Here is a 24,669-nt window from a genome sequence, read left to right as displayed (position 1 = left end):
CCTATAGAATTAACTCATTTTACTTTATAAAATCGAATGAAACCTGCTGAATAATATTATGTTAACATATTGAATTACATACTGCTTTGTAGTTTTTCAAACACAACGAAAAACTAACAAAAATTGAAAAATGTAACATGAAACACTGGACTAAAAAACCTCTCAATAAAAAAACGTAAAGGTATTTTTTTTTTCCTACCCCTGCTCAAAAAATAAATAAGGAAACGGCTATGTACATGTGACACCCCGAAAAGGCTGCAGCCTCAATCCACCAGGTAATACAAATAATGTACACACGCCTTAGTAAGCACGTTTTATTTTATGGTACAGTCCCGACAGACAACCCAAGGGGATAAACAAAGACTGTCTGTTTACCTCCTCCTTAGCTTGGATGGTGAAAACTTAAACTCAGAGGAACTAAGCACTATCCGAAATCTGGCCATCTTCTTGTAGGGGGTTTAATTGTTTTTTGTTTTGTTTTTTAATTTTACTCAGTCCCGTACACACACACACACACACACACACACACACACACACACACACATATATATATATATATATATATATATATATATATATATATATATATATATATATATATATATATATATATATCACACTCAACTACCGTTCTCTCTCCTCTTCTTGTCCCGCCCCATAGCAACCAATGCGCACTCCTGATTCGCTGGTACAGTACTCCCCTGCCCTCCCAAATCAGGTATTCGTTAACTATCAGTAAATGTACTGTATTCAAGCAGCAGCAAAAAAAAAAAAAAAAAAAAAACAGAAGGGTAGTGCTGCAGATCTGAGCCTGTCACGGGGCCCTTTCTAAAGTGCCTTAAATCATGTAATAAAATATCGTAGCGTTTGTAAAGCATGGTATGATTAATAAAAGTCGCCCTCGTTTAAGGGCCGCAATCATTTAAATCAATTTAAAATAAACGCTGCGGCGCCAAATTGAAGTAATACGTCTCTATGTGTGCACGCATATAGAGACAGTAATATAATATATATATATATATATATATATATATATATATATATATATATATATATATATATATATATATATATAGTCACAATCCTAAAATTGGACTTGATGCAAAACTGTTGGCCATAGCTGTACAGAATAGCTGCAGTCTGATCTCTTTCCAAATCGATTGCCGTGCCATAAGTAACTCAAATACAAACGTGATGAAATATTTAACATTCCCATGTTACTTATTAATTATGAAGTGAATAAAATACTTATTTAAAATCAGTTTTTTTTTCTGAAACTGTTCTTTTATCAGTTCAACCTAAAAAAGCACAATCTTTATGTACTGTAAAAATGTAAGTACTGTATTATAAAATAAAATGGGCCACAAAATTACCTTTAAATAATTCCACAAAGGGTTATATAACACTGTAAACCAGGAGAGAAGAGGTTTATTTTACAGTATGTACAGTAAACTTAATTAGATTTCCCTGTATGAATTTGTGGCATGAACTTCCATTGGCTTCATTATATATATGGTTGAAATGTTTGGAAGAATGAACACAACACACTTCTAAGTTACATCAGCTAGCTGACAGCAGGAAGTACCTCCAGGGCGGGAGTGTGTACACATAGCTGTCTGACACTTACAGCTGTATGCACTTGCTGATATTGCAGCTAACTTTTAAAAGTTTTTTTTTTTTTTTTTTCAAAATGTGTACTATTTATAAAATATGTTTTTATTAATAAAAACAATTGAGAAATTGGTTGTCACAATACAAACACACAACCTCAAGTATGCTGATGTGTGTGACTGAGAGGCCAAAACAAAAGAAGCGACATGGGAGAATAACACACAGAGCCTTTATGTGCTTGCCGATGACGTGCTAGTTAGGGATGGATTCTCTTTCCAAAAAGCAACCAAGTTTACAAGTTCTGTTAGTTTTGCCCTTATTAAGGAAATGCCCACAATGTGTGCATTCACTTTAAAACTACTCAATAGGGGGCTCCCGAGTAGAGCATCCAGTACAGGCTCTCCGTGTGGAGTGCAGGATGCACTCTTTAGTCTGGATGTCGCCGGTTCGAGTCCAGGCTATTCCTTTGCCGACCAAGGATGGGAGCTTCCCGGAGGGCGGCGCTCAATTGGCAGAGCGCTGACCAGGGGGAGGGAGGGCTAGGTCAGCCATGGTGGGATACTTGTTTGATACTGACGTCACCCCTGCAGCTATCCTTTTAAAAAAACTGCTGTTCTTGTATGGAACTCAGCCCCATAAAGATTCTCGTATATGTGTTATGAAGTACTGTGGCCTCTTGGGTTCAAGGAGGTTGCAGAGAAGTTGGTCAGTGGGTACAGTGGTGGAGACTGTTCATCTGCTCAAGGCTGCAACAGGCTTCTCTGTTTATCAGAGAAGCACATTCTTCTTACAGAATAAATATGTAGAATTATAGCAGGAAGAACAGGCTTGGGCAAAATACTTTGGTAAATATATATTCAATACAAAATACTCTGATTATTTAAAAAATATACTGCTTTGGACACACAGTAATTTCAATACAAAATTACATTTTTTAATTAGAAATTACCTGTAATGAAACAAACCAATCAAGAAAATTTTTCTCAATAAAGAAACTGAAACTGTGAACAATGAACACATTTCAAGCTACATTAAGCAAACACACAGTGGGTCTATGTTTGCACCAGAGGACCAAATCTAGATCTACAGCTATGGCCAAAAGTTTTGCATCACCCTATAGAATTAACACATTTTGCTTCATAAAGTCGACTTAAACCTGCTGAATAAACTTACATCAGCATATTGAATTACATTCCGCTTTGTAGTTTTATAACCATTGGCTATAATGCAAAAAATAAAGTAAGGGAGGTGTTACACGATCATACTTATTTTTTGGTTGTTCATTTGTTTTAGACTTCTACTGAGCACCTGACTGGACTCAAGTTCCTGCTAGATAAATACTCTAGGCTCCTGCAAGTTCCTGTTAGATAAATACGCTCACCTGTGGAGTGTAAATTACCTTTCTGTCTATCATGATGCAGTGTCGACATTTTAAAATGATTATTTTTTCATTTCTGTTTGAAAAAAGGAGACCATATAGCAAAAAAAGTAAGACAAGGTTCAATTCAGAGTTGTTTCAAATCATGATATATGATAACCAGCTTCAGATATGGTCGTGTTGTACCCTTAGAAAAAGTATAACGCCGACATACATTTATTCTTTTCTTCAAGCTGTAACTTTATAAAGTAGATTCGAGTCGTTTTTAAAAGATCCTCAAAGTGCAGTGAAACAGCAGATTACTGTTTACTCACCAATCTGCCTGTAGAGCCATGTCCCTTTTGTTGCATGCAAAGGCTATACAAGCAAAACATGTAATGTTATTTTATCAAGCGATAAATATAGGTAATTTATTTTTTGTTTAACAGCAACACAAAGCCAATTTTTTTTTTTTTTTTTTTTTTTTTTTGATGATTGGACGCACTTCTCTGAACTTGTCTGCGTTTCTTGTGTATCCATGTTAGTGTTTGGAATATCTCAGCAGGGGAAGATCTGTGTACTTTTCCATGCACAGCATTTTCAGAATGCTTTCTAAGCAGATTATTCTATTTTTAACACCTGTATTGACAATTTGAGTATGTGAGTACAGAGAGGACATTGTTATTTACTTTACAACTTCAGTATAAGGAAACAATAAATATCGGGGACTGTGACAAAACCTCCTTACCTGAGCAATGACGGGTCTGGATTACATCGGCAGGTCGAGTCTTCTCCTGCGCAGTGGGTGTGGTAACCCTGACTAAAAGGGCAGGAAAGATTGTCATCCGATAATCATCTCACACAGTACATCAAGTGCTTAACATGCCTTTTGAACATAGTAAGAATTTATAGCCACTTATGATGCCAAGATATGCAACGATCAAGGTGTGTGCTATATATTATTACTAGCTTTGTTCTGAACAGTCACGCTAAATCTCTTCATACCTTCCGTATACCTCCCTGTAGTGTTCAAGCACTTGACTATATTGTCTAGGTATTATTTTAACCCATCTTCTTTTAGACATCTGGCTTGCAATGCACCTGCCAGCATTAATGATTTAGGAATTCCTGTTTGCTATTGATAACTCAGCGAGGAGAGCGTCTGGATAGCTAGCACCAATGGTAGGTACATGGGCTTAATTCCTAGGGTGGTCATTTATTTTTAACTGTGATAAAATATTAAGGGGTAAAAAAAGCCTAGTCTCCATAATTAAACAAGCAGTCTTAAAGGAATACTCTATATATCTCCAGAGGTGCAAACGTATATATATATATATATATATATATAATATATATATATATATATATATATATATATATATAGCTCTGGAAAAAATTAAGAGACCACTGCAAAATTATCAGTTTCTCTGGTTTTACTATTTATAGGTATGTGTTTGGGTAAAATGAACATTTTTGTTTTATTCTATAAACTACTGACAACATTTCTCCCAAATTCCAAATAAAAATATTGTCATTTAGAGCATTTATTTGCAGAAAATGACAACTGGTCAAAATAACAAAAAAGATGCAGTGTTGTCAGACCTCGAATAATGCAAAGAAAATAAGTTCATATTCATTTTTAAACAACACAATACTAATGTTTTAACTTAGGAAGAGTTCAGAAATCAATATTTGGTGGAATAACCCTGATTTTCAAGCACAGCTTTCATGCGTCTTGGCATGCTCTCCACCAGTCTTTCACATTGATGTTGGGTGACTTTATGCCACTCCTGGTGCAAAAATTCAAGCAGCTCGGCTTTGTTTGATGGCTTGTGACCATCCATCTTCCTCTTGATCACATTCCAGAGGTTTTCAATGGGGTTCAGGTCTGGAGATTGGGCTGGCCATGACAGGGTCTTGATCTGGTGGTCCTCCATCCACACCTTGATTGACCTGGCTGTGTGGCATGGAGCATTGTCCTGCTGGAAAAACCAATCCTCAGAGTTGGGGAACATTGTCAGAGCAGAAGGAAGCAACTTTTCTTCCAAGACAACCTTGTACTTGGCTTGATTCATGCGTCCTTCACAAAGACAAATCTGCCCAATTCCAGCCTTGCTGAAGCACCCCCAGATCATCACCGATCCTCCACCACATTTCACAGTGGGTGCAAGACACTGTGGCTTTTAGGCCTCTCCAGGTCTCTGTCTAACCATTAGATGACCAGGTGTTGGGCAAAGCTGAAAATTGGACTCCTCAGAGAAGATGACCTTACTACAGTCCTCTACGGTCCAATCCTTATGGTCTTTTGCAAACCTCAGCCCGGCTCTTCTTTGCTTCTCATTGATTAAGGGCTTTTTTCTAGCTTTGCACGACTTCAGCCCTGCCCCTAGGAGCCTGTTTTGAACCGTCCTCGCCGTGCACTTCACCCCAGCTGCCGTTTGTCATTCTTTTTGTAGGTCACTTGATGTCATCCTACGGTTGCTGAATGACATTCGAATGAGTTGGTGGTCATCCCGGTCAGTGGAGAGTCGTTTTCGCCCTCTGCCGGTCTGTAGCTTTGTTGTCCCCAATGTGTGCTGCTTGACCTTGTTCTTATGAACCGCCGTCTTTGAAATTTTAAGGATGGAAGCAACCCGACGCTCACTGTATCCCTCTGCCAGTAAAGCCAGAATTGAACCCTTCTTTTCCTCACTCAAAGCTTTCCTTTTCAGCTCTTTGGGCATGGTCAATAGTTATTTTTTGATTCCAGTCACTATTGAGGTAGTACTAGCACTGTTTTGCCAACCAGCTAGTCCTATTGCAAGAGGATAGTGATGACCACAAGAGTGGTTTTTATACTTTTCCTCGTTAAATAAGATTTGGTTCAGGTGATCCCCTAATCAGTACCTCATTCAGTAGAATGAGGTGTGCCTGTGTTGGAATTCAACAGACACTGGAATGGAATGGCTGCCATACATGTAGAGATGCTGATTTAAGAAAAATTTGCAGTGGTCTCTTAATTTTTTCCAGAGCTGTGTGTGTGTGTGTGTGTGTGTGTGTGTGTGTGTGTGTGTGTGTGTGTGTGTGTATATATATATATATAATTTCCCCTCCGCGTGTATTTTTTGTCACACATTTCTACTGTTTATACACTTGTGAATACTAGCCATGTTTAAGTCATCACATCACATTTTACCTTTGGGCCCTGAGCATATAAACAAGATGGAAATTAAACTGACCAATAATTTCTAACACCTTTAAACCACAATTATGGCTGCAATTTTCAAAAGACTTGAGATGCACACCCCCCAGTATCCTCATTACATAAATCTTTGTTGCTCAGAGAAGGATAGCAATGCTGGAGAATGCAGAAACAGTAATATGTGATGATTAAAACATACATTATGGGATAATAAACAGATACAAATTAATATTATGCATACACTGTATAAAGAATTCATCTAACATTTTGCTTCCTCCTCTTCTTCCAGCAAAGGTCCCCACAAGTCAAGCTACAGAGAAAATAATACTTGTGTTTTCTCAGCTTTGCCAGTTCCAGTTCTCCATGACTGACTGGCATATAACCTACTGTAAGATTTAGGGGCCCCTAACTACCAAGCACATATTCTCCAAGCAGGCAGAGTACCCTGGGGCATAACAGACATGTCTTTCATTAACATATTCAATCAGCCTGGGAGATTACTCACTTCTGCTTGTTCAACCAGTAGTGCTGGAATCATCATGCATATTACATTATACTGCCACAGTGATGGAGGCTCCAATTAACAAACTCCAACAAGATGACTTCAGACTTGTAACAGAAAACCTTCAGAAGCTTGAAACAAAACAAAGATCAGTTGACCATAAAAACAGAAGGCACATTTACAGCCAAGTTTTAGATTACCAAAGCTCATGTATTGCTTGTACAGAACTATATCAAAATGCATGGCAATGCTCAGAAAAAAATCCAAAGATATCAAATTCAGAGTTACACAACACAATTTTCTAACATGTATCTATGAAACTTTTAGAAGCTCAGGCTAAAATTCGGGGGAGGGTTTATTGAATGATTGTTCTCCCATTTAGGATTATCGAATAATTGCCTCATTAGATCACTTCCTCGTATGATATGCAAATCACAGATAAACTTACCTGGGCGTTGCTGTTGCCATCCAGTTGCAACCCTATCCTCCACCTCCACAACTTCCACCTCAATGTAGGTAGTACCCCTGTTGGTGGGGAAGGGCGTGGCCAAATTGTCTATAATCACCTCACCATACCCATACAAGCAGTCATGATATGTACTGTACATGTTTAAATTACTAGCAATTACAAAAGCTTGTGATTACCAGTATTAGACTTATTGACTGACCCTGGTTGAAGCACTAATGCATCAAAGTTCAATGTTAACCCTGTACTCTTCATCTACTCCCTAAACATACTGTAGAAAACCAAAAGAGACCCGCATTAGAAGTGCAAACTGCTAATAATTATTACTCTTTTTAAAAATAATATTGTTTTTGCGATTTGTTTGATTTCACATGCCTCTGCTTGTTTTATTAAATGACAGTTTTAAAAAAAAATGTGTTCAAATAATGTAGTACGATAACCACCATGAAATGATCCTCACATAAGATGAATGTCTGCAACACATTTTATGCAAAAAATCTTGTTCTTATTACTCAACTTATTTTAAATAACAATGAAAGAAACACAAATATATTACTGCTTAGATTTGTTTTTTAATTTTATTTTCAGTACAACCTATTCATTTTAGGATGACAACATATAAACCTTTTGCAAATAGAAGGCAATGACTTGCATGGTAGCGAAACAGATTAAAACACACTATACAAAGTTGACATACAAATAAAATAAGCTCAAATAAAAGTAGTCCAAACAGTAGTGCTCAGCTTCTGCCATAAAACTGTCAATACTGTCAAGCATGTATCAAGTATATTTGGCATTTTTAAGAACAGCAATATTACAGAGAATGTCATTTACAAGAAAGATACTCCCAAGAATGCTATGTCAGATTAAAAGCATGCAAATTGGAAAGAACTTGTTGGGAGAACCTTGATGTGCTCTGAAGACGTACCAAAATAAGGAAGTATATAATTATATTTTTTGCATAAAATAATATATAAGCCAAAATTCCACAGCGTGGGCCCCATTCACAACTAACAGTTTATTTAAAGCTTATTTTGATTAAATAAATAGGGTTTGGTATTCACCCACTCCAAAATGGACACGAGGAAGATCTGGTTTGCACTGAAAGCTCATCATGTCAGCTTATTATTGCTCTTTGGTCAATGCATTTTTTTATGGCTCATATTAGCAAGGTGGAGTGAATTCAATATATTTCTCAATATATGAATTCATGAAACCTCTCAGCTATTTGTAAAATGTTTTTTCTGAAGTTTAAAAAAACAAAAAAAAACAATGTGGTTCTGGTGGCAATAGTGCAATTTTGTTACATCTGTTGCCCTATAAATTACATTTTACAATGCAATGCACTTATGCCTACCAAATAGGCAACACATCATGTACTATATATGAAAGTGGAGGTTTAAGGTCTGGTTTAAAAATCACACAATGCTGCAGGGGGTGGCAAAGCAATTTATCATGCAATACACCAATGTGTATTTCAGGGTTAAACAAACTACTGTATACTCCCCCCCCAAAAAAAGTTACATATTAGTAACAGACATTCCCACCACTGCTGTAAATACAAAAGCAGTATCATGAAAAAGTGACATGCTTCCAGATGGACAGGTTCTTCAGGCAGACTCTGTATGAGCACATAGCGACAGGTGACAGGCACCTCCACCTCCTCATTATAATCAATCAGCAGTTCAAGATATACAGCTGTGTGTGTACTGGCACCTCCACTCCACCCCTTCATCTGGGACATGCCTCCACTGCACCCCTTCATCTGGGAGATGGATTCCCAGCGAGGGCTAATAAAACAAAACAAACTTTTTCCAACAGAGTTTTTTTTGGCACACCTAATTTATAATTCACCTCATCATACAGTCCAAACGGTGCTTCAAGAAAAGTGTGAAACATCCAAAATAAATTTAAAAAAAAGCTAAATCTTGGATCTTAATTAGCCCTTTCCAAGAAATAAGTACGCACTTTTTACAGATACACTGAGTGTTCCGTGCAGGTAATTACATTTCATGTACAACTCCCACTCAAAAGTTAACACTAAAAGCAAACAAATAGAGATCAATAACAAACACAGTCAAAGTGCTTTATGTTGACCCTAAAATGGAATGTTTCAAGTAAATCCTTTCTTATAAGTCCACTGTTAACTCTAAGTGTCTTAATTCAGTGTCACCCAATATACTGCGGGAAATAGAACAATGTAAAACTATTTCAATGTCATGTAAACAAGGTGTTCAGAGAAAAAACTAAGATGCCACTGCTACAGAAGTCACAGGACCTACAAATGAATGCCCTTCAACTCCGGTCAAGATTCTATGATCACTTTTGCCTGTAAGGTTACCCTCCGCAATTATTTGGAGAGGATGCAATATACATAATTATCACACAGGCAAGACTGTTGAATTATTCTGGATAAGAGCTTCAACCTGCGTTAGTTCAGAGAATTATGATGCTTGTTGAAGGAGAGAATACCCAGCTGCTGGGTGTGCTGTTCTTCCACGAAAATCAAGACTCTCCCGACACGAAGAGCAAATGTCTATTCTTGAACTACAGAGCCTCAATTTTGGATGGCTTTATCTCTTTGTGTATTCTCATTAAAATATAGGTATGTTATTTTGAAAAATAAATAAAATACAAAGAAACATAAAAAAACTAAAAATATACATTCAAAATGAAATAACTGATGGTTTTATTTAGAACCAATGCTTTCTGAAAACATTTTGTTTAGCTGCAATTGGACACCCCTGAAAATGTTCCTCTGGTGAATCACATTGTCAAATTCCTAACTTTTGCACCCAAGTTACAGGGTAAAAGTGCAATAATCTCTTTCATATGTGGAAACATCATTGACATTTTAAAAAGGAAGCCGTTTCTATTAAAGTCCCTGTCATTTCCAAGTTCGTACCGAGAGGTTATTTATAAAAAAACAATTTTAAACAAGTACATGGGGTAAACCAGTACTAATAATTATGAATAAGAAAAACAGTAACACGTTCTTAATTCTATACATACACAGTGTTTGGCAGATTGGGCTGAAAAGAACTTTTCTGCGGCACATTTTAATTGTGCTCCTCTACTGGCGTACTGAAACTATGTTTGTAAAAATCAGACGCTTTGGTTCCAGTGTATCTTCAATGCTTACATTCATGTGGAAGATGTTTTTTTTTTTTCCTAAAGGAACAGCTCATCAGCAGGCTGCTCATGTAAAACCAATCCAATATAATTCAATAGAAATCCACAGACTCTTGAATGCTTCCGTTAGTCCACTCCATTGAGGTTGGCTCCGGGATTTCTGCACAGTTTAACTTTTCACTGACTTCATTCAGAGGATGGTAGGAGTAATTACTCCGAGAATGGGAGGTGTCATTATCATGCCTGCATTTTCCATAAATCCAGATCATGTTGCCAATGGTACTGGTTAGCAAAAGTAGCCCCAAGATGGCTGTGATAATTATCCAGGTTGTCCTAGAAAAACCACCAGAAAGAATGTTTTTTGTTACTTCTATCGTTTACTTTCCTGTAATAATTTGTATAGTCGCTTTTTGTGTTCAGTGCTTTCAAATATGGTACAAAGTGTTCCAAAACATCACTGTGCAAGTAGTAATTGCAACCATGGTAACATAACTCAATCACTTTAATGCATTTAAAAAGATGCAGTTCTTGAGTGCCTGCCATTACGGCATTTGGTTTCCAGAATTTAGATCTGCACTTTGAAAGGATGGCAACTCCATGTTAAAGTATAAATATTTATGCATCTTTTTTTTTTTTTCCTTGGTTTGTACTTTACAGCCATTTCAAAAGTTAGTTTAAAAAAATTAAATTAAATAAAAACACAAACATTCTTACCACTCTATATTCCATACATTTCAGGGATCAATTGTAGGATCAAACTGCCAGAATATTTAATAGTTACATATTTGTAAGCATGTTACAAAATGACTCTGGGTGGTGTGTCATACCCAGTTACAAATAAAATTTGCATGAGAATAAAGTAAAATATCTTCCAGCGATTTATAATAACCGTTTTAATAATTTCTAATGTTTTCAAACTTTCTCTGCTAAGCTAACTTTTTAAGATGTATATTTTGCAATATTTTTTTTACTTTAATAGAGTATGCCACAAAAAGACTAGCTCACTTGTCCAACGTTTAAAAAAACATTTAAAATGAAGAAATAGTCACCTTTTAAAAATAAACAAATAAAGGTGTGAAGTGAGTGATGGTCTTCTAGTAGCATGTAATATTGCTCTTTGACTGAAGCACCTGAAGTGAATGTTGTGAACGGAGTTTCCAAGCGCCCTTTGGAGTTGAGCAAGCCCTTTGATCATTCTGAGGACACTGCTGACCTCATTATTGATATTTAACCACATCATCTCAATTCATATTTCAAAGTTATTTCAAAAGGTTGGCAATTTGGTCATTAAGCACTGCAGCGATTGAAACTTACTGTGAAAAATAAGTTTGTTCTTGTGAAATAACGTTGTGCTTCCATGACTCAAATATGTGGGTGGCCAGGCAGTGAACAGCTGTAAACAGAGATTTAAGACAATTTAAAGTAACAGGGAATAGGCAGTAAATAGTGATTCAGTAAATATTTTGAAATGGACGTGGAATCATTATATCCTTGAGTAAAAAAAGCTGTCTATAAGCTGTAACTATTACTTGTGAGAGGGGTCAAACTATCAATGAATAGCACCTGTGTCACCATTTGCAAATGTGAAAGAATTATTATCGGTGGTTGTCAATCATTATATTATAATCTCTTAAAATCACATCTCAGTCTCCTGCAGTTCAATGTACACATGTATGAGGCTGAATTATGAAATATGCACAACGTGCATAATCAATCCCTGCTTATATAATGTCACACCTCCCAGTAACAACCATAAAACCCAAATAGTGTTCCACATTTAATAATTCAGCCGTTCTTTTCAAAATTCACTATATAATGAATCTATAGTAGAAGAAACACACTTGGCAATGGGTAGGAACACGGTTGTGTTTTTGGACATTGTGTTACTGAGATCAGTGTTCATGCCTACCTCTGTGCAAGGTCCTGTTCGTTTCGCCCTGGTATGTGATGTTACAGCTTCCTGTCACAGGGTTGCAGGGGCACGTGCTCTCACACTGGCACTGCTGTTTGCAGTCTTGCCCGTAAAAATCGAATGGACATTCTTTAAAATACAGTGAAAAAATTTGTAATTATTAGTGTCTTATTATTAATATTAGGTGGGAATGTGCAAAAATGTACACTCCTTAAGGTTCAATACATGACCTTCTAATCTGATTTGTAATAACCCCACAATTCCACTTGTTATATGCAATGCATGCACATATGTCATACTTCAGAGTTGTACATACAGTTATGACCAAAAGTTTTGCATCACCCTATATAACTAAAACATTTTGCTTCATAAAGTCGAATGAAACCTGCTGAATAACGTTACATTATAGCATCCTGAACTACATACCGCTTTGTAGCTCTTATGGTAACGTGACTGGCACTCAAGGCTGATCAGTGGCAGGAGTAGCAAAACGCACCTCATGCTGTTCAGGCTCGGCAGACCTTTGCTCCCTCTTCGCTCCTCCACACACCTTCTCAATGTGCTCCCCCAAGCACTCGCCCACATTTACTTGTTCATTTTTACAGGGTGTGACCAGGGGTAATTGACAATCAGTCAATTACTTACCTGGACACATACCACACTTTTCATTTAACTAATACCCCCCAGTTAAATCACACAATTCAACAATTTAACAAGTGGCTCTGCATGGGCTGCCACAAAACACACATTTCTTAGTGTGCAGAGCCTCTGCCCTGAACCACATCTTCCACTTACTCAACCACACCTTCCTTAATGAAAAACTGCCAGAAATTTAAAAAAATTTACATTTCAAAATCTAACAGGAAATTCTGTACTACATATAATGCCTTCCAGTAGTGTCTTTGATTCCATGATGTTAAATAAAATACCTAAATTCTAGATGATACAAGACTTTTGGCCACAGCCGTACAACAGGATTAGTATTATTTAATTATTATTTTTTTTAAAGCGAAAACAAACACTTAGCAGTTAATATCTGACAGAACCTTTTTGAATTACTCATAAATTACCAGACTCCTAAAGAGAAAGTCGAAAACATGTTTCAGGACCAAAGCATGTGAAGAAGGGATACAGCTTTTGGTTCACAGGAGACAAAAAGGTACTGTCAGTCATTGGTTGTACTATTAACGTGAAGGATTTATTTTACAGATTGACTCTGCTGCACTGACAACAGATCGATCTAAATTAATTACAAATACCAATAATACAAAATGCTGTATTAAATGTGTATTTTTGGGCCACCTTGTTCACAGAAGTGTCCATGGAAACCAGGCGGGCAGGTGCAGGACCCATGGACATGGTCACAAGTACCACCATTCTCACAGGAGCATGTCTTGTTGCAGCCATCACCATAAAACCCCCTGTGGCAAACTGAGAAGTAAACATTGCACTGTTAACTATGTGCTTTATCTGTGTTTGTGTATGCAAATGTTTACAGGGTATGAAAGCAAAATTTCTGTGAGGTAGGTGTGTAGTTTGTTCTTTACAATTGCATTTACCGTCAACAACCCTTATCTGTACTTAATGTAAAGCATTATGTAGCTGTCTTTACAAGACACCCTTTTCCAAATGCATTCTGGGCAGTTAACATAATCTTGTTAAAATGAATTAATCCTAATCTTGCATTGGAATGTACACCATTTGCTTGTCTTGCTTAACATACAGTAAGGCGAATGTTTTTTTTTTTTTTTTTCACGATAATGGAATTTTCACTAAAGTAACGGAATTGACATGTGTAAAGCAATTAAGCGTTTGAAAAAATTATTTAAAGAGAATGTGCTTATTTAATCTTTTCTGACAAACACAAAACAACAATACACTAGATGATCCTTTATTCTACAATTGCCTGTGCTTTACATTGCACTGTGTTGCCTTCTAATGGAAACTATAAAAAAATATCAATTTGTACCCTGTGCTTTATAAAATGATTTACGTTTGGTTGTGTGGATTACCAAACCATCTGAAAAAATAGCTTCTGAGCTCAGGGAGCTCAAAACAACAAAATTGTTTAAAAATTATTAACTTTTTTTTTTTTTTCACATTTATTTTAGCGTGCCCAATTATTATTACCCCCGATTTTCTGTTTAATTTGAAATGCCCAATCACCCAGCACCCCCGAGAGCTGATGTGAGTGGCTACTGACATCTGGAGGACAAAGGCCAGCCCTGCAGGTGTCTGCCTGAGCTCACTGGGTGCCTGGTCAGCTATTGTTTCAAATGGTTTGATAATCCACACAACCAAATGTTCTGGTTTAAAGTTAAAACTTAAAAATGCATTTGGTAAGAAATATCAGAGTAATCCTAATTAATATGGTCTTCTTGTTTAGGTTCACTCTGTATCATGTTCTGCTTCCGTCACCATTTCCTAGTGTTGCATTTGGACAGGTTAATAGTTACAATCTGGTCGCCATTAAATGACCAATCATAAAATGATAAAAAGTTCATTTTAGTCAAGATAACGCCTTATTATAATAAGATAATAAATCCTTATTATCTACAGCATGGTAATATAAAGACAACAGGAAATAGACAATTATTACCCTCGCTGCAGTTAGGGTCCATCCATCCAGCATCACAGACACAGCCATCTATTTAAAGAAAAGAAAAAGTTGTAGTTAAAGGAATCTTAAATTTTAAAGCCAATCAGTAATTTTCATTTTGGATGTGAGATTCTGAAGATGGGGGTAAAAAAAAAGCACACACACACACACATATACACTCAATACCACTACATCCCTATAGCTGGATATACACATCCCTATTCTTTAGAGCATATGGGACATACATGTCAGATGAATTCTTAACCTCTCATCTGTTGCCCCTAGATATTTATTTAGGTGGTTCAGAAGCCAAACATTTACAATAGATCAATTAATGATTTGAAAGTGTTTTTAATTTGATGTGCTTCAAAAGTGGTAAAGGCACCACATGACACTTACTTGCAGTACACATGCCATGGGAGCCACAGCCTGCAGGTTCACATTCAAGTAGGTTACAAGCAGGACCTTTCCAGTTGGATGTGCATTGGCATTCTCCCAGAAGACACTGACCATGTCCACTGCAGTTGGCAGGGTCACACTGCGGCTCATGCACACACAGGACAGTGGATATATTTCGAGGGCAACGCCACATGGGATCATCAGTACTGAAAGCACACGTTAAATCAGAAAACAAACAGCAAAGAGTAACACATGATATTCAGCTGTTACAAGTGACATAACTTCATCCAGAACTTCAAAAACACTCATATAAGAAACCAAGCACATGAAGTCCTGATGCAAACCCCAAAAAACACCAGATGTTGCACTGGCAATGAATCTCTATGTTAAGCCTGTCTGTGTTTGACTCGATTTGCAGCCACATCGAACAGCTTACAACTTCCCAACAAGATCCCACCTGACCACAGGAGGCAGCGAATGTTACAGGCATCACATGTGTTTTTTTGGTCTTAAGGTTTGACACTGTTACATCTTTCTTTTTAACTGCTGTATATATTTATGCTGATATCTCTTACCATACTTGCATACTAGGAGAAACAATAAAAGGATGAGAACTATTGCCAAAGTGTATGACTCAAATATTATTATGCTGGTCATATATTTTGGTGCAATTATTATTATTATTATTATTATTATTATTATTATTATTATTATTATTATTATTGACTTTTTAAAGAACATACATGCAATCTTATAACAAACATAATCTCAAATATACTGCATAATAATATTCATACATGTATAAACCTAAACCCACAACCCATACTTTGTAATAATTATTACATAACAGGAATGGTATGATAACACACTTTACAACATTTTCAAAAAGTCACTGCAATAAGCCAACAGTATATATTTTTGCAGTTAATTTATAAATGGGCCCCACAATTTAATGCTTAAGGCTCAAATAGACAACTGTGCTTTGCTCACTAAACAGACCCTTCAGGGGTACCTACAGGGCTTCTACTGTTATCTAATGAAAGGAATGGTTTCTTAGGCTTTCTTCCTACATTTCTGGCATTCTTATAATGGCACAAAGATTAAATAGTAATCCTGAAACATAAGAACACACACATACATACACATGAATAAAGTTAATTGGCTAGCATTGCTGCTAGGAAAACAACAATCATACTCAACCTGAAATATTTCAGTTATCGATTAAGACACATTGTATATCCTGCAATCACCATTTGCTATAATAGCACTGCATGTGCAAACAAATGGTGGCAGTATATAGGTGTTGGCTACAGCAACACCCTCTTATCCCTTAGTATTGCTCAGTGGTTATTTAATTTAACAACAGATGCGCAAAGTGACTGAGTGATTTTATAATCAACCTCTGGGCATTATTTACAAAGCTCGTGAGTCAAATGTTTTACGCTTGAATGTCTGTTCTGATAAATAGAAAATAATCTGATTTTCACAACTGCTTAAGCTGTAGTCTAGATTAATCTTGATTATAAATGGGTTAAAGATTTAGGAATAGCTCCAGAGTAAATTGTCGCAAAAGAGAAAGTAATTCTTGTATTGCTTGCTACATACCAGTGATCTGATGGGTAACTTGCAAGAGATCCATTTAAAACAAGAGTGGCAGACCCTCCACCATCAAGATTAATTGCATTAACAACTCCAAGACTTTTCAAAAATGTCGCCATCTCCCACAGGTTTATCCTGCAAGGGAAACATAGCAGTATGATTCTATGAAAGTGGAAGACACAACAAACACCGGGCAGGGAGCACAAAATGTATAGTTGTAGTCAAAAGTTTACATACCCCAATGGAAATTTATAATTTCTAGAAATTTCTCAAACAAAAATCTTTTGTAGCAAATGTTTTGCTTTTGTGGAAAAAAAAAGTTACAAGAAATAGATTATTTATTTCTGCAACTTTTTTTTGCAAAACTCCAAAAATGCAAATTCAAAAGCATTCATACCGTGACAAAGAAAATTAAAATTATTATCTAGTTAAGGCACCTTTAGCAATAATAACCTCTTTTAAATGATTAGGATATTTGTCAATGTGCTTTTGGCATGATTCTTGAGTGATTTTTGACCTTTCTTCAACGCAAAATTGTTCCAGTTCATTCAAATTCTGAGGACTTCTCTTGTGCACAGCCTTCTTCAACTCATACCAAAGATTCTCAATGCAATGACTAGGCCATTCCAGAACCCTGATGTTATTCTTCTTTAACTGAAGTAGATTCTGATGTGTGCTTTGGATTGTTGTCGTATTAGAATGTCCAGTTGCGCTTTAAACCAAGTTTTCAGACGATCGCCCAATGTCTTTTGGTATGCTATGGAATCCATTTTACCATGTATTGGAACTAAATTTTCTGTGCCATTAGAGGAAAAACAGCCCCATAGAAGGGTATTACCACCTCCATGCTTGACAGTAGGTATGGTGTTCTTTTCTTTGTACGCCTCACCTGACTTTCTCAAAACATAACGACTATCATCGTGACCAAATAGCCTGATTTTTGTTTCATCACTCCACAAAACCTTTGACCAGAACTCATATCCATCATTCAAATGCCGTTTTGTAAACTTTAAGCGATTGTCCTTGTGATGTTTTCCTAAGAGTGGCTTTTTCCTTGGCCTGCGACCATTGCAACCTTCACCATGCAATACTAGACCTAGGATTGAAATGGAAACCCCAGTACCACTTGCAGCCAGTTCACTTTGAATATCTTTGGCAGTCAATCTCAGATTGCTATTAACCTTCCTCACAATTCTACTTGCTCTTGGTGAAAGAATCTTTCTTCCAGACCGAGGGGGTGTTGTGACAGTACCATGAGTCTTGTAATTCTTGATAATAGAAACAATAGTGGAAATGAGGTATGTAAACTTTTGACTACAACTCTATGTGTGTGTGATATATATATATATATATATATATATATATATTATATTATATATATATATATATATATATATCTATATATATATAGATATATATGTACATTTGGATAGGTTAATACCATAAATGTTTTAATAGTGTGGAAGGTGAATAGTGAAATGATTGTACTTGTATGTTGTATGTCACAACCTAGATTAACATACAGTAATTCTTGATTTATTTGACATTTGTAAGACCCCATTTTTAAAATTATTTATTTATTTACTTACAATAGTTATCTTTTGATATGCACTGAAGTGGGATGTTGAAGTAACCAAAAAAATTAGACTTGCACTGGAGATCATATTTCTGGTATATTTCTCAAGAAACTTGTTTACCTTAGCAAGTAAGAAACTTTTTTTTTTTTTTTTTTTTTTTTTAGCAGACTCCATTAAGCCATTCCGTCATAAAAGGCAGTCATCCTAAAATACAGAGCCTACTTTAATTTATTTACTAACAAGCAGGGCTCACCCATTTGTTTAAGAATACAGCTCCTTTGTCTTACCCTCTGTCACCTGTCTGTCCATCCACATGGATTAAAATCAGCCGTCCTTCTCTGTCATGTCCAACTGCAGTTCTTGCAGACACCACATCAACAAATTTGTCAAAAGTCCCTAAAAAAAAAATACATACATACATACACACACACACACACACACATATATATATATTTAACATTGAAGTGTCATTTTTTTTGTAAAATAAAAAATGAGACTATCACAGACATCTTGCAAATTAAGTTGGTGCACTGGACAAAATGTTTCAAGCACAGTTACAATATGAAATACTGTAATGAAAAGAAGGGTTCACCAGTCTCCTGAGTCTTCTTGCATTCTGCAGCTTTGCTCTCATTAATGTAAATGTTCCCGTTTCTGAGGAGCCACACCACTCCACTTACTAACTGAACGAAAGGATTCCTCTCATCGAGGACATCATCTTCAGACAGATAACTGTGATGAAAGACAAAACAAACAAACAACAAAAACAGAAATGGTGAGTAAAAACAAAGCATTCCCAGGGGGCACAATGTTAGTGGCATATCTGACCAAATGGATTGTAAAATGTATATATTGGTATGGCCAGAGCTTAAAACAATGGGGCAGTGAAACAGTTAATCCCTACTGTATGATGGAGCTTTAGTGAGAGATATAAATACCACCACAAAATAATTAATAAAAGATCATAATGTTATGAAAAATCAAACATGCAGGATGTATTTCAATCTGCAGTTTTTAGGGTTACTGAACATATGCCACTACTTCAAACTGTGAATTCTGTATCAATCAAATGAGTATTTATCCATCAACGTTGTGGTGGCTGGGTTACAAAAACCCATACCCATTCACTCTCTCTCTCTCTCTCTCTCTCTCTCTCTAGCGCCTATAGAAAGTCTACACCACCTTTTTAATCACATTTTGTTTTGTCAGTGCCTCAGAGTTTCATGCACTATCTACACACCATACTCCACACTGTTAAGGGGAAAAAAATTATATATTAAAAATACAAAACTGAAAGATCATAAAAAGTCTCCACCCCCCTTAGTTAATACTTGGTGGAAGCACCTTTGGCAGCAATTACAGCTGTGAGTCTGTTGGGATAGGTCTCGACCAACTTTGCACACCTAGATTTGGCAATATTTGACCATTCTTTACAAAACTGTTCAAACTCTGTCAAGTTCTGTCAAGTTCCTTGGGGAGTGTTGATGGACAGCAATCTTCAAGTCATGCCACAAATTCTCGATTGGATTTAGGTTGGGGCTCTGACTGGGCCACTCAAGAACATTTACCTTTTTGTTCCTTAGCGACTCCAGTGTAGGTTTGGCTGTGTGCTTTGAGTCGTCATGCTGAAAGGTGAACTTCCATCCCAGTTTCAGCTTTCTTGCACAGGGCAGCAGGTTTTCCTCATGGACTTCTCTGTACTTTGCTCCATTCATTTACCCTTCTATCCTGACAAGTGCCCCAGTCCCTGTCGATGAGAAACATCCCCATGATGCTGCCACCACCGTGCTTCACAGTAGGGATGGAGTTCTTTGGGTGATGCACTGTGTTGGGTTTGCGCCAAACACCGCATTTAGTCCAGAAAGTTCAATTTTTGTTATGTCTGACCTAAAAACTTCGCCACATGGCTACAGAATATCCTGAGTGTTTTTTGGCATACTTCAAATGAGATTCAAGGTGGGCTTTCTTGAGTAATGGCTTCCTTCTTGCCACCCTACCATAGAGGCCAGATTTATGGAATGCTTGGGATATTGTTGTCACATGCGCACTTTGACCAGTCTTGGCCATAAAATCCTCTAGTTCTTGCAAAGTTGCCTTTCGCCTCTTGGTAGTCTTTTTGACATTTCTCCTCCTTGCTCGGTCATCCAGTTTGGAGGGACTGTCTGATCTAGGCAGGGTCTTGGTGGTGCCATACACCTTCCACTTCTTAATAATCATCTTGACCGTGCTCCAAGGGATATTCAAGGCCTTTAATATTTTTTTATACCCATCAACTGACCAATGCCTTTCAACAACTTTGTCCCAGAGTTCTTTTGAAAGAGCCTTGGTGCTCATGGTCGAGTCCTTGCTTTGAAATGCACTACCCAACAGAGGAACCTACAGGAACTGCTGAATTTATTCTGAAATCATGTGAATCACTACAATTTAACACAGGTGGAGGCCACTTAACTTGGTGTGTGATTCTGAAGGCGATTGGTTACACCTGAGCTAATTTAGGATTTCACTTGGAAGTTGTGGGGTAGGATGTGCAGATAAATGGAAAAAAAAAAAAAAAAAAAAACTATTTTAATGCATTTTAATTCCAGGCTATAACTTAACAAAATGTGAAAAGTTTGAAAGGGGGGTGTAGACTTTCTATAGGCACTATATATATATATATATATATATATATATATATATATATATATATACACACACACACACACACACACACACACACATATATATATATATATATATATATATATATATATATATATATATATATATATATATATATATATATATTACATACCGATTGCAAGAATAAAGTATACTAATGATGGTAAATTCTATTCTATTTTAATTACTTTGCAACAGCTACTTTAGTAGCTTTAAATGTAATTGTATTTTTTTTATTCACCTTTCCTTAACATTTTAATGCTTACAACAAGTAGCTATTTGTGAAAAAAGAGGTTATAAATAACCTTTTTACAACCATACTTTATTACTACATTATTATCGAGAACAAAAGTCGTATTTTAATGTGCAGGTTTTATGTGTGTCTGTTTCTGTTAGCAGGACAGCAAGACGGGGGTACAATCTCGATGACATTTAAACTATCCAAACACAAACATCATGTGGAAAAAAATGTACCATATTGTTTGCTTCCTTAGTTAATGTTCACACCATATACATAAATGACCAAATGCAGCCCTCCAAGTCACTGAACCGAGTTGCCTGTCAGACAAGTTCAATTGTACTCAGTCCACAACAACGGGCATACTGTGTAAGGAGGTCAAATTATTAAGAAACTAGATTAAATATTATGGCTAGTCCCCTCCTTATACTATGTTATACTGATGTTGCATTTTAAACACAAGCAACAATGTGACCGGAATAAAATGAGACATTTACTGTATGGGCTTCAGCATTTTATTCATTTTTCAAATGTTGCATCGGACAGGTAGTAATACTAAAAGAAACTTATACAATTCCATGACAAACATTTCAACAAGAATTCCTTCACAATATTCTATGATAAAGAAAGATTGCTAGTTGAAGCTGTTGTCATATGGTTTTAAAAGTATTCCTACATATACTACCATTGGGTGTTTTATAGTTATAGATGTATCTAATTGTTCCAATAAAATAAGCTATCGGCTCAGCACTGGCCAAATTCTGTAACAGTGGCTCTCCTTGTGGAGAAAGTTGGACACCAGTGAAGAAAACATTATGTAAGATGTAATATCATGTGCTTACCCAAAGACCAATGTACCATCCTTCTTGATCCCAAACTGAGCATTCTGAATTCCTTTGCTATTTTGAACCAAATTCCCGTCGCTCACAATATTTCCAAGGCACTGTTTTAAGAGGGTGTTAAAAAAGCCGCCGTTCTGGGCAACCAGGCACTTTCTTGGTTTTGCCGTTTCTTCTACTGTAGCAGTAAGGTTTTTGGTACATCCTTCAGGTCCTCCAGGTTCCAAAACTGATACTGTTTTCAGAGGGTTTCTTACAACAGTCATATGGCCATAGACTGATTTTACTGTCCCATCTGCAACGGGAAACTTTGATACAAATACTTTGGTAGTAGCTACAGGAAAATCAGCAGTTTTATCACTGGTCCAGGTTTCATAAGTCACATTGCCATGAATGACAGGCTGGCAGTCTCTCACGTATCTGTTGTTGTGTTGAGGCCCATGTCCCTGTGACAGGGGGTAGGGCAACAGCAGGTCATCATTTAAGGAGTTTCTGAAAGATAAAAGTGCTGCTAGATAAGTCATGAAAAAGTATAGAGATTTAAAGCCAATATGATTGGGGACAACAAAGGAAACAAACAAACACAAAAAAGAATCAATAACAATCAACAACTTATATAAGTTCCTAAGGTATGTTTCTATGGTAATTACAAAGGCAGCTTTGTAGTTTTCAATCCCACTTTTCTCCTTATTTTGGACCCAACTGACAGTTGCATGTTGTGAGTTTGAACTATTACTAATAGTTCAATTCCTTAAAGTGTGTCTTCTTTTCACTTGTAAGAGTTTCTGTCATTCCTCTTTTCTCTCAAATTAAGATGTTACAAAAGCTGTTGGGCATATAGGCATAGTACTGTAGCCTTTAAAAAAATTAAATAAAAAAAGCTATTGAGTGTCTTAATGTCAACATTCTGTGCACATTTCAATGGTAACCATATTCATGCACCGCCATAAATGGGAAACAGAGATACAGTCATGTACTAAACTCTTAGAAGCAAGAGGGACAATTAAAATGGTATAGCCTTCATTGCTGCACAAAACAGTGTACTGTTTAAGAAATAGAGAGACAGGGACTTGTGTGCCTGATGAGGTTTGCATTGTGCATTTGTGGTTGCTCAAGATCATGGTGACCACAAAAATATCTCTCCGAACACGTCAGCAACAATGAATAAACACCCTTTCACCTTTATTGCTGATAACATTATTACATTTTTTATAAATGTTTTTCTTATCTGGTGCGCAGAGGAAAACTATACATGGGAAGCAGACAATTCACAGATACACTGGCTCATGTTTCATTTTACTAAGAAAATATTGATCAACACATCTTTCTCATTCAATATATCTTTCTTATGATTTGGTCCTATCTATTGCTGGTCCAGGCTTGGATCAATTCACACAGCAACCGCTGGTAGGGAGTGATATTTTTCACCACTGCAAAAACATGACATCACGCTTCATTACAAAAAAGATCACATAGAATTATACTAGCTCTGTCGGCACGGTGATAATGTATAAAATGATCCACAAAGAAACACAGCACAACACACTTTACTGTAGTTTCACATGCAAAGAAATAAATCAACTGTGCAGCCCTGGGTAATTAATATATTAGGGATATATATATATATATATATATATATATATATATATATATATATATATATATATATATATATATATATAGAGACACACACACACACACTCGGACTGTGGCAGACAGCCCACGAACAGAGATGCTACTGATCACCATATTCCGATACTATCAATAACCTGTGATCAAAGAATGTTGGCTAATGTTGGGAAATGAATTTATAATATTTATAATAATTCATTTTCAATTTACACAAAAAACAAGTCTAAAAATCAACCAGTTTGGAATTTTTGTCAGAAGAGACAGAAGTTGTTTTAGAAATCACACACAAGACCCACTTATACACAACTCTTTTACTCTAAATAACTTACTTTATCTTAAACAAAAATACAAATGCTCGCAGTTTGTGAACTATAAACGCATCTTCGGAAATACTGTACTATAAAAAAGGCCATCACAAGATCATCGTTAATGCAGCTACTTCTCAAAACCAACTAATACCACTTTCACACACAAATGTGAAAAATGTGTAAAAATTACTTAAAACGTAAACCACATTGGAAGTTGATTTTTTTGGTAGTGAGCTGCAAGTACAGAGTTCAGAAGATACACACAATAAATGAAATAAAAGCACTTACCCAACATTTGATCCTTTACAGCAACGTATAATAAGAAAAGTCAACAATGTTATATGAAACCTTAAATAATGTTTAGCCATAATGTAAACTAAGATTGTATCAAAATGTACTTTAAGTACATACTCTCCAGCATCTGGTCAGACGGGAATTTAATCACATGACAGATAAGTGAGGTTGACCACGTGATGTAGTTCTGCAAACTAAATAAAACTGTAGGACTAGGATATGTGACCGTAACAAACGAAGCCATTAAAAAAATAACAAGAACACATCTGACAGTGGCGTTTGAATGAGAAAAAAACACATAAACATCATTAACGAATAATTAAATACTTAGGCCTAATGCTGTTAACACATTTAAATAGCGA

At 36.3% G+C, this 24,669-nt stretch overlaps 1 protein-coding gene across 1 annotated transcript; it reads right to left on the bottom strand.

The window, feature by feature from the left end:
• Positions 1-9,070: 9,070 nt before the first annotated feature.
• nagpa (N-acetylglucosamine-1-phosphodiester alpha-N-acetylglucosaminidase) lies at positions 9,071-24,477 on the bottom strand. Its single transcript, XM_041248771.1, has 11 exons — positions 24,302-24,477; positions 22,077-22,565; positions 18,928-19,067; positions 18,623-18,731; positions 16,765-16,893; positions 15,160-15,365; positions 14,761-14,808; positions 13,464-13,592; positions 12,159-12,290; positions 11,564-11,642; positions 9,071-10,582 (listed from the first exon to the last, which is right to left on the bottom strand). Exons 1-11 carry the CDS (start codon positions 24,379-24,381, stop codon positions 10,342-10,344), a joined length of 1,782 nt encoding a protein of 593 aa, XP_041104705.1. The 5' UTR covers positions 24,382-24,477; the 3' UTR covers positions 9,071-10,341.
• Between the last annotated feature and the right edge of the window lie 192 nt (positions 24,478-24,669).

This window comes from Polyodon spathula, chromosome 4, assembly GCF_017654505.1.
Source record: "Polyodon spathula isolate WHYD16114869_AA chromosome 4, ASM1765450v1, whole genome shotgun sequence".
Classification (NCBI taxonomy): Eukaryota; Metazoa; Chordata; class Actinopteri; order Acipenseriformes; family Polyodontidae; genus Polyodon; species Polyodon spathula.
The sequence above is the reverse complement of the archived record's forward strand: the minus strand, read 5'-3'. Positions and strand labels throughout refer to the sequence as shown.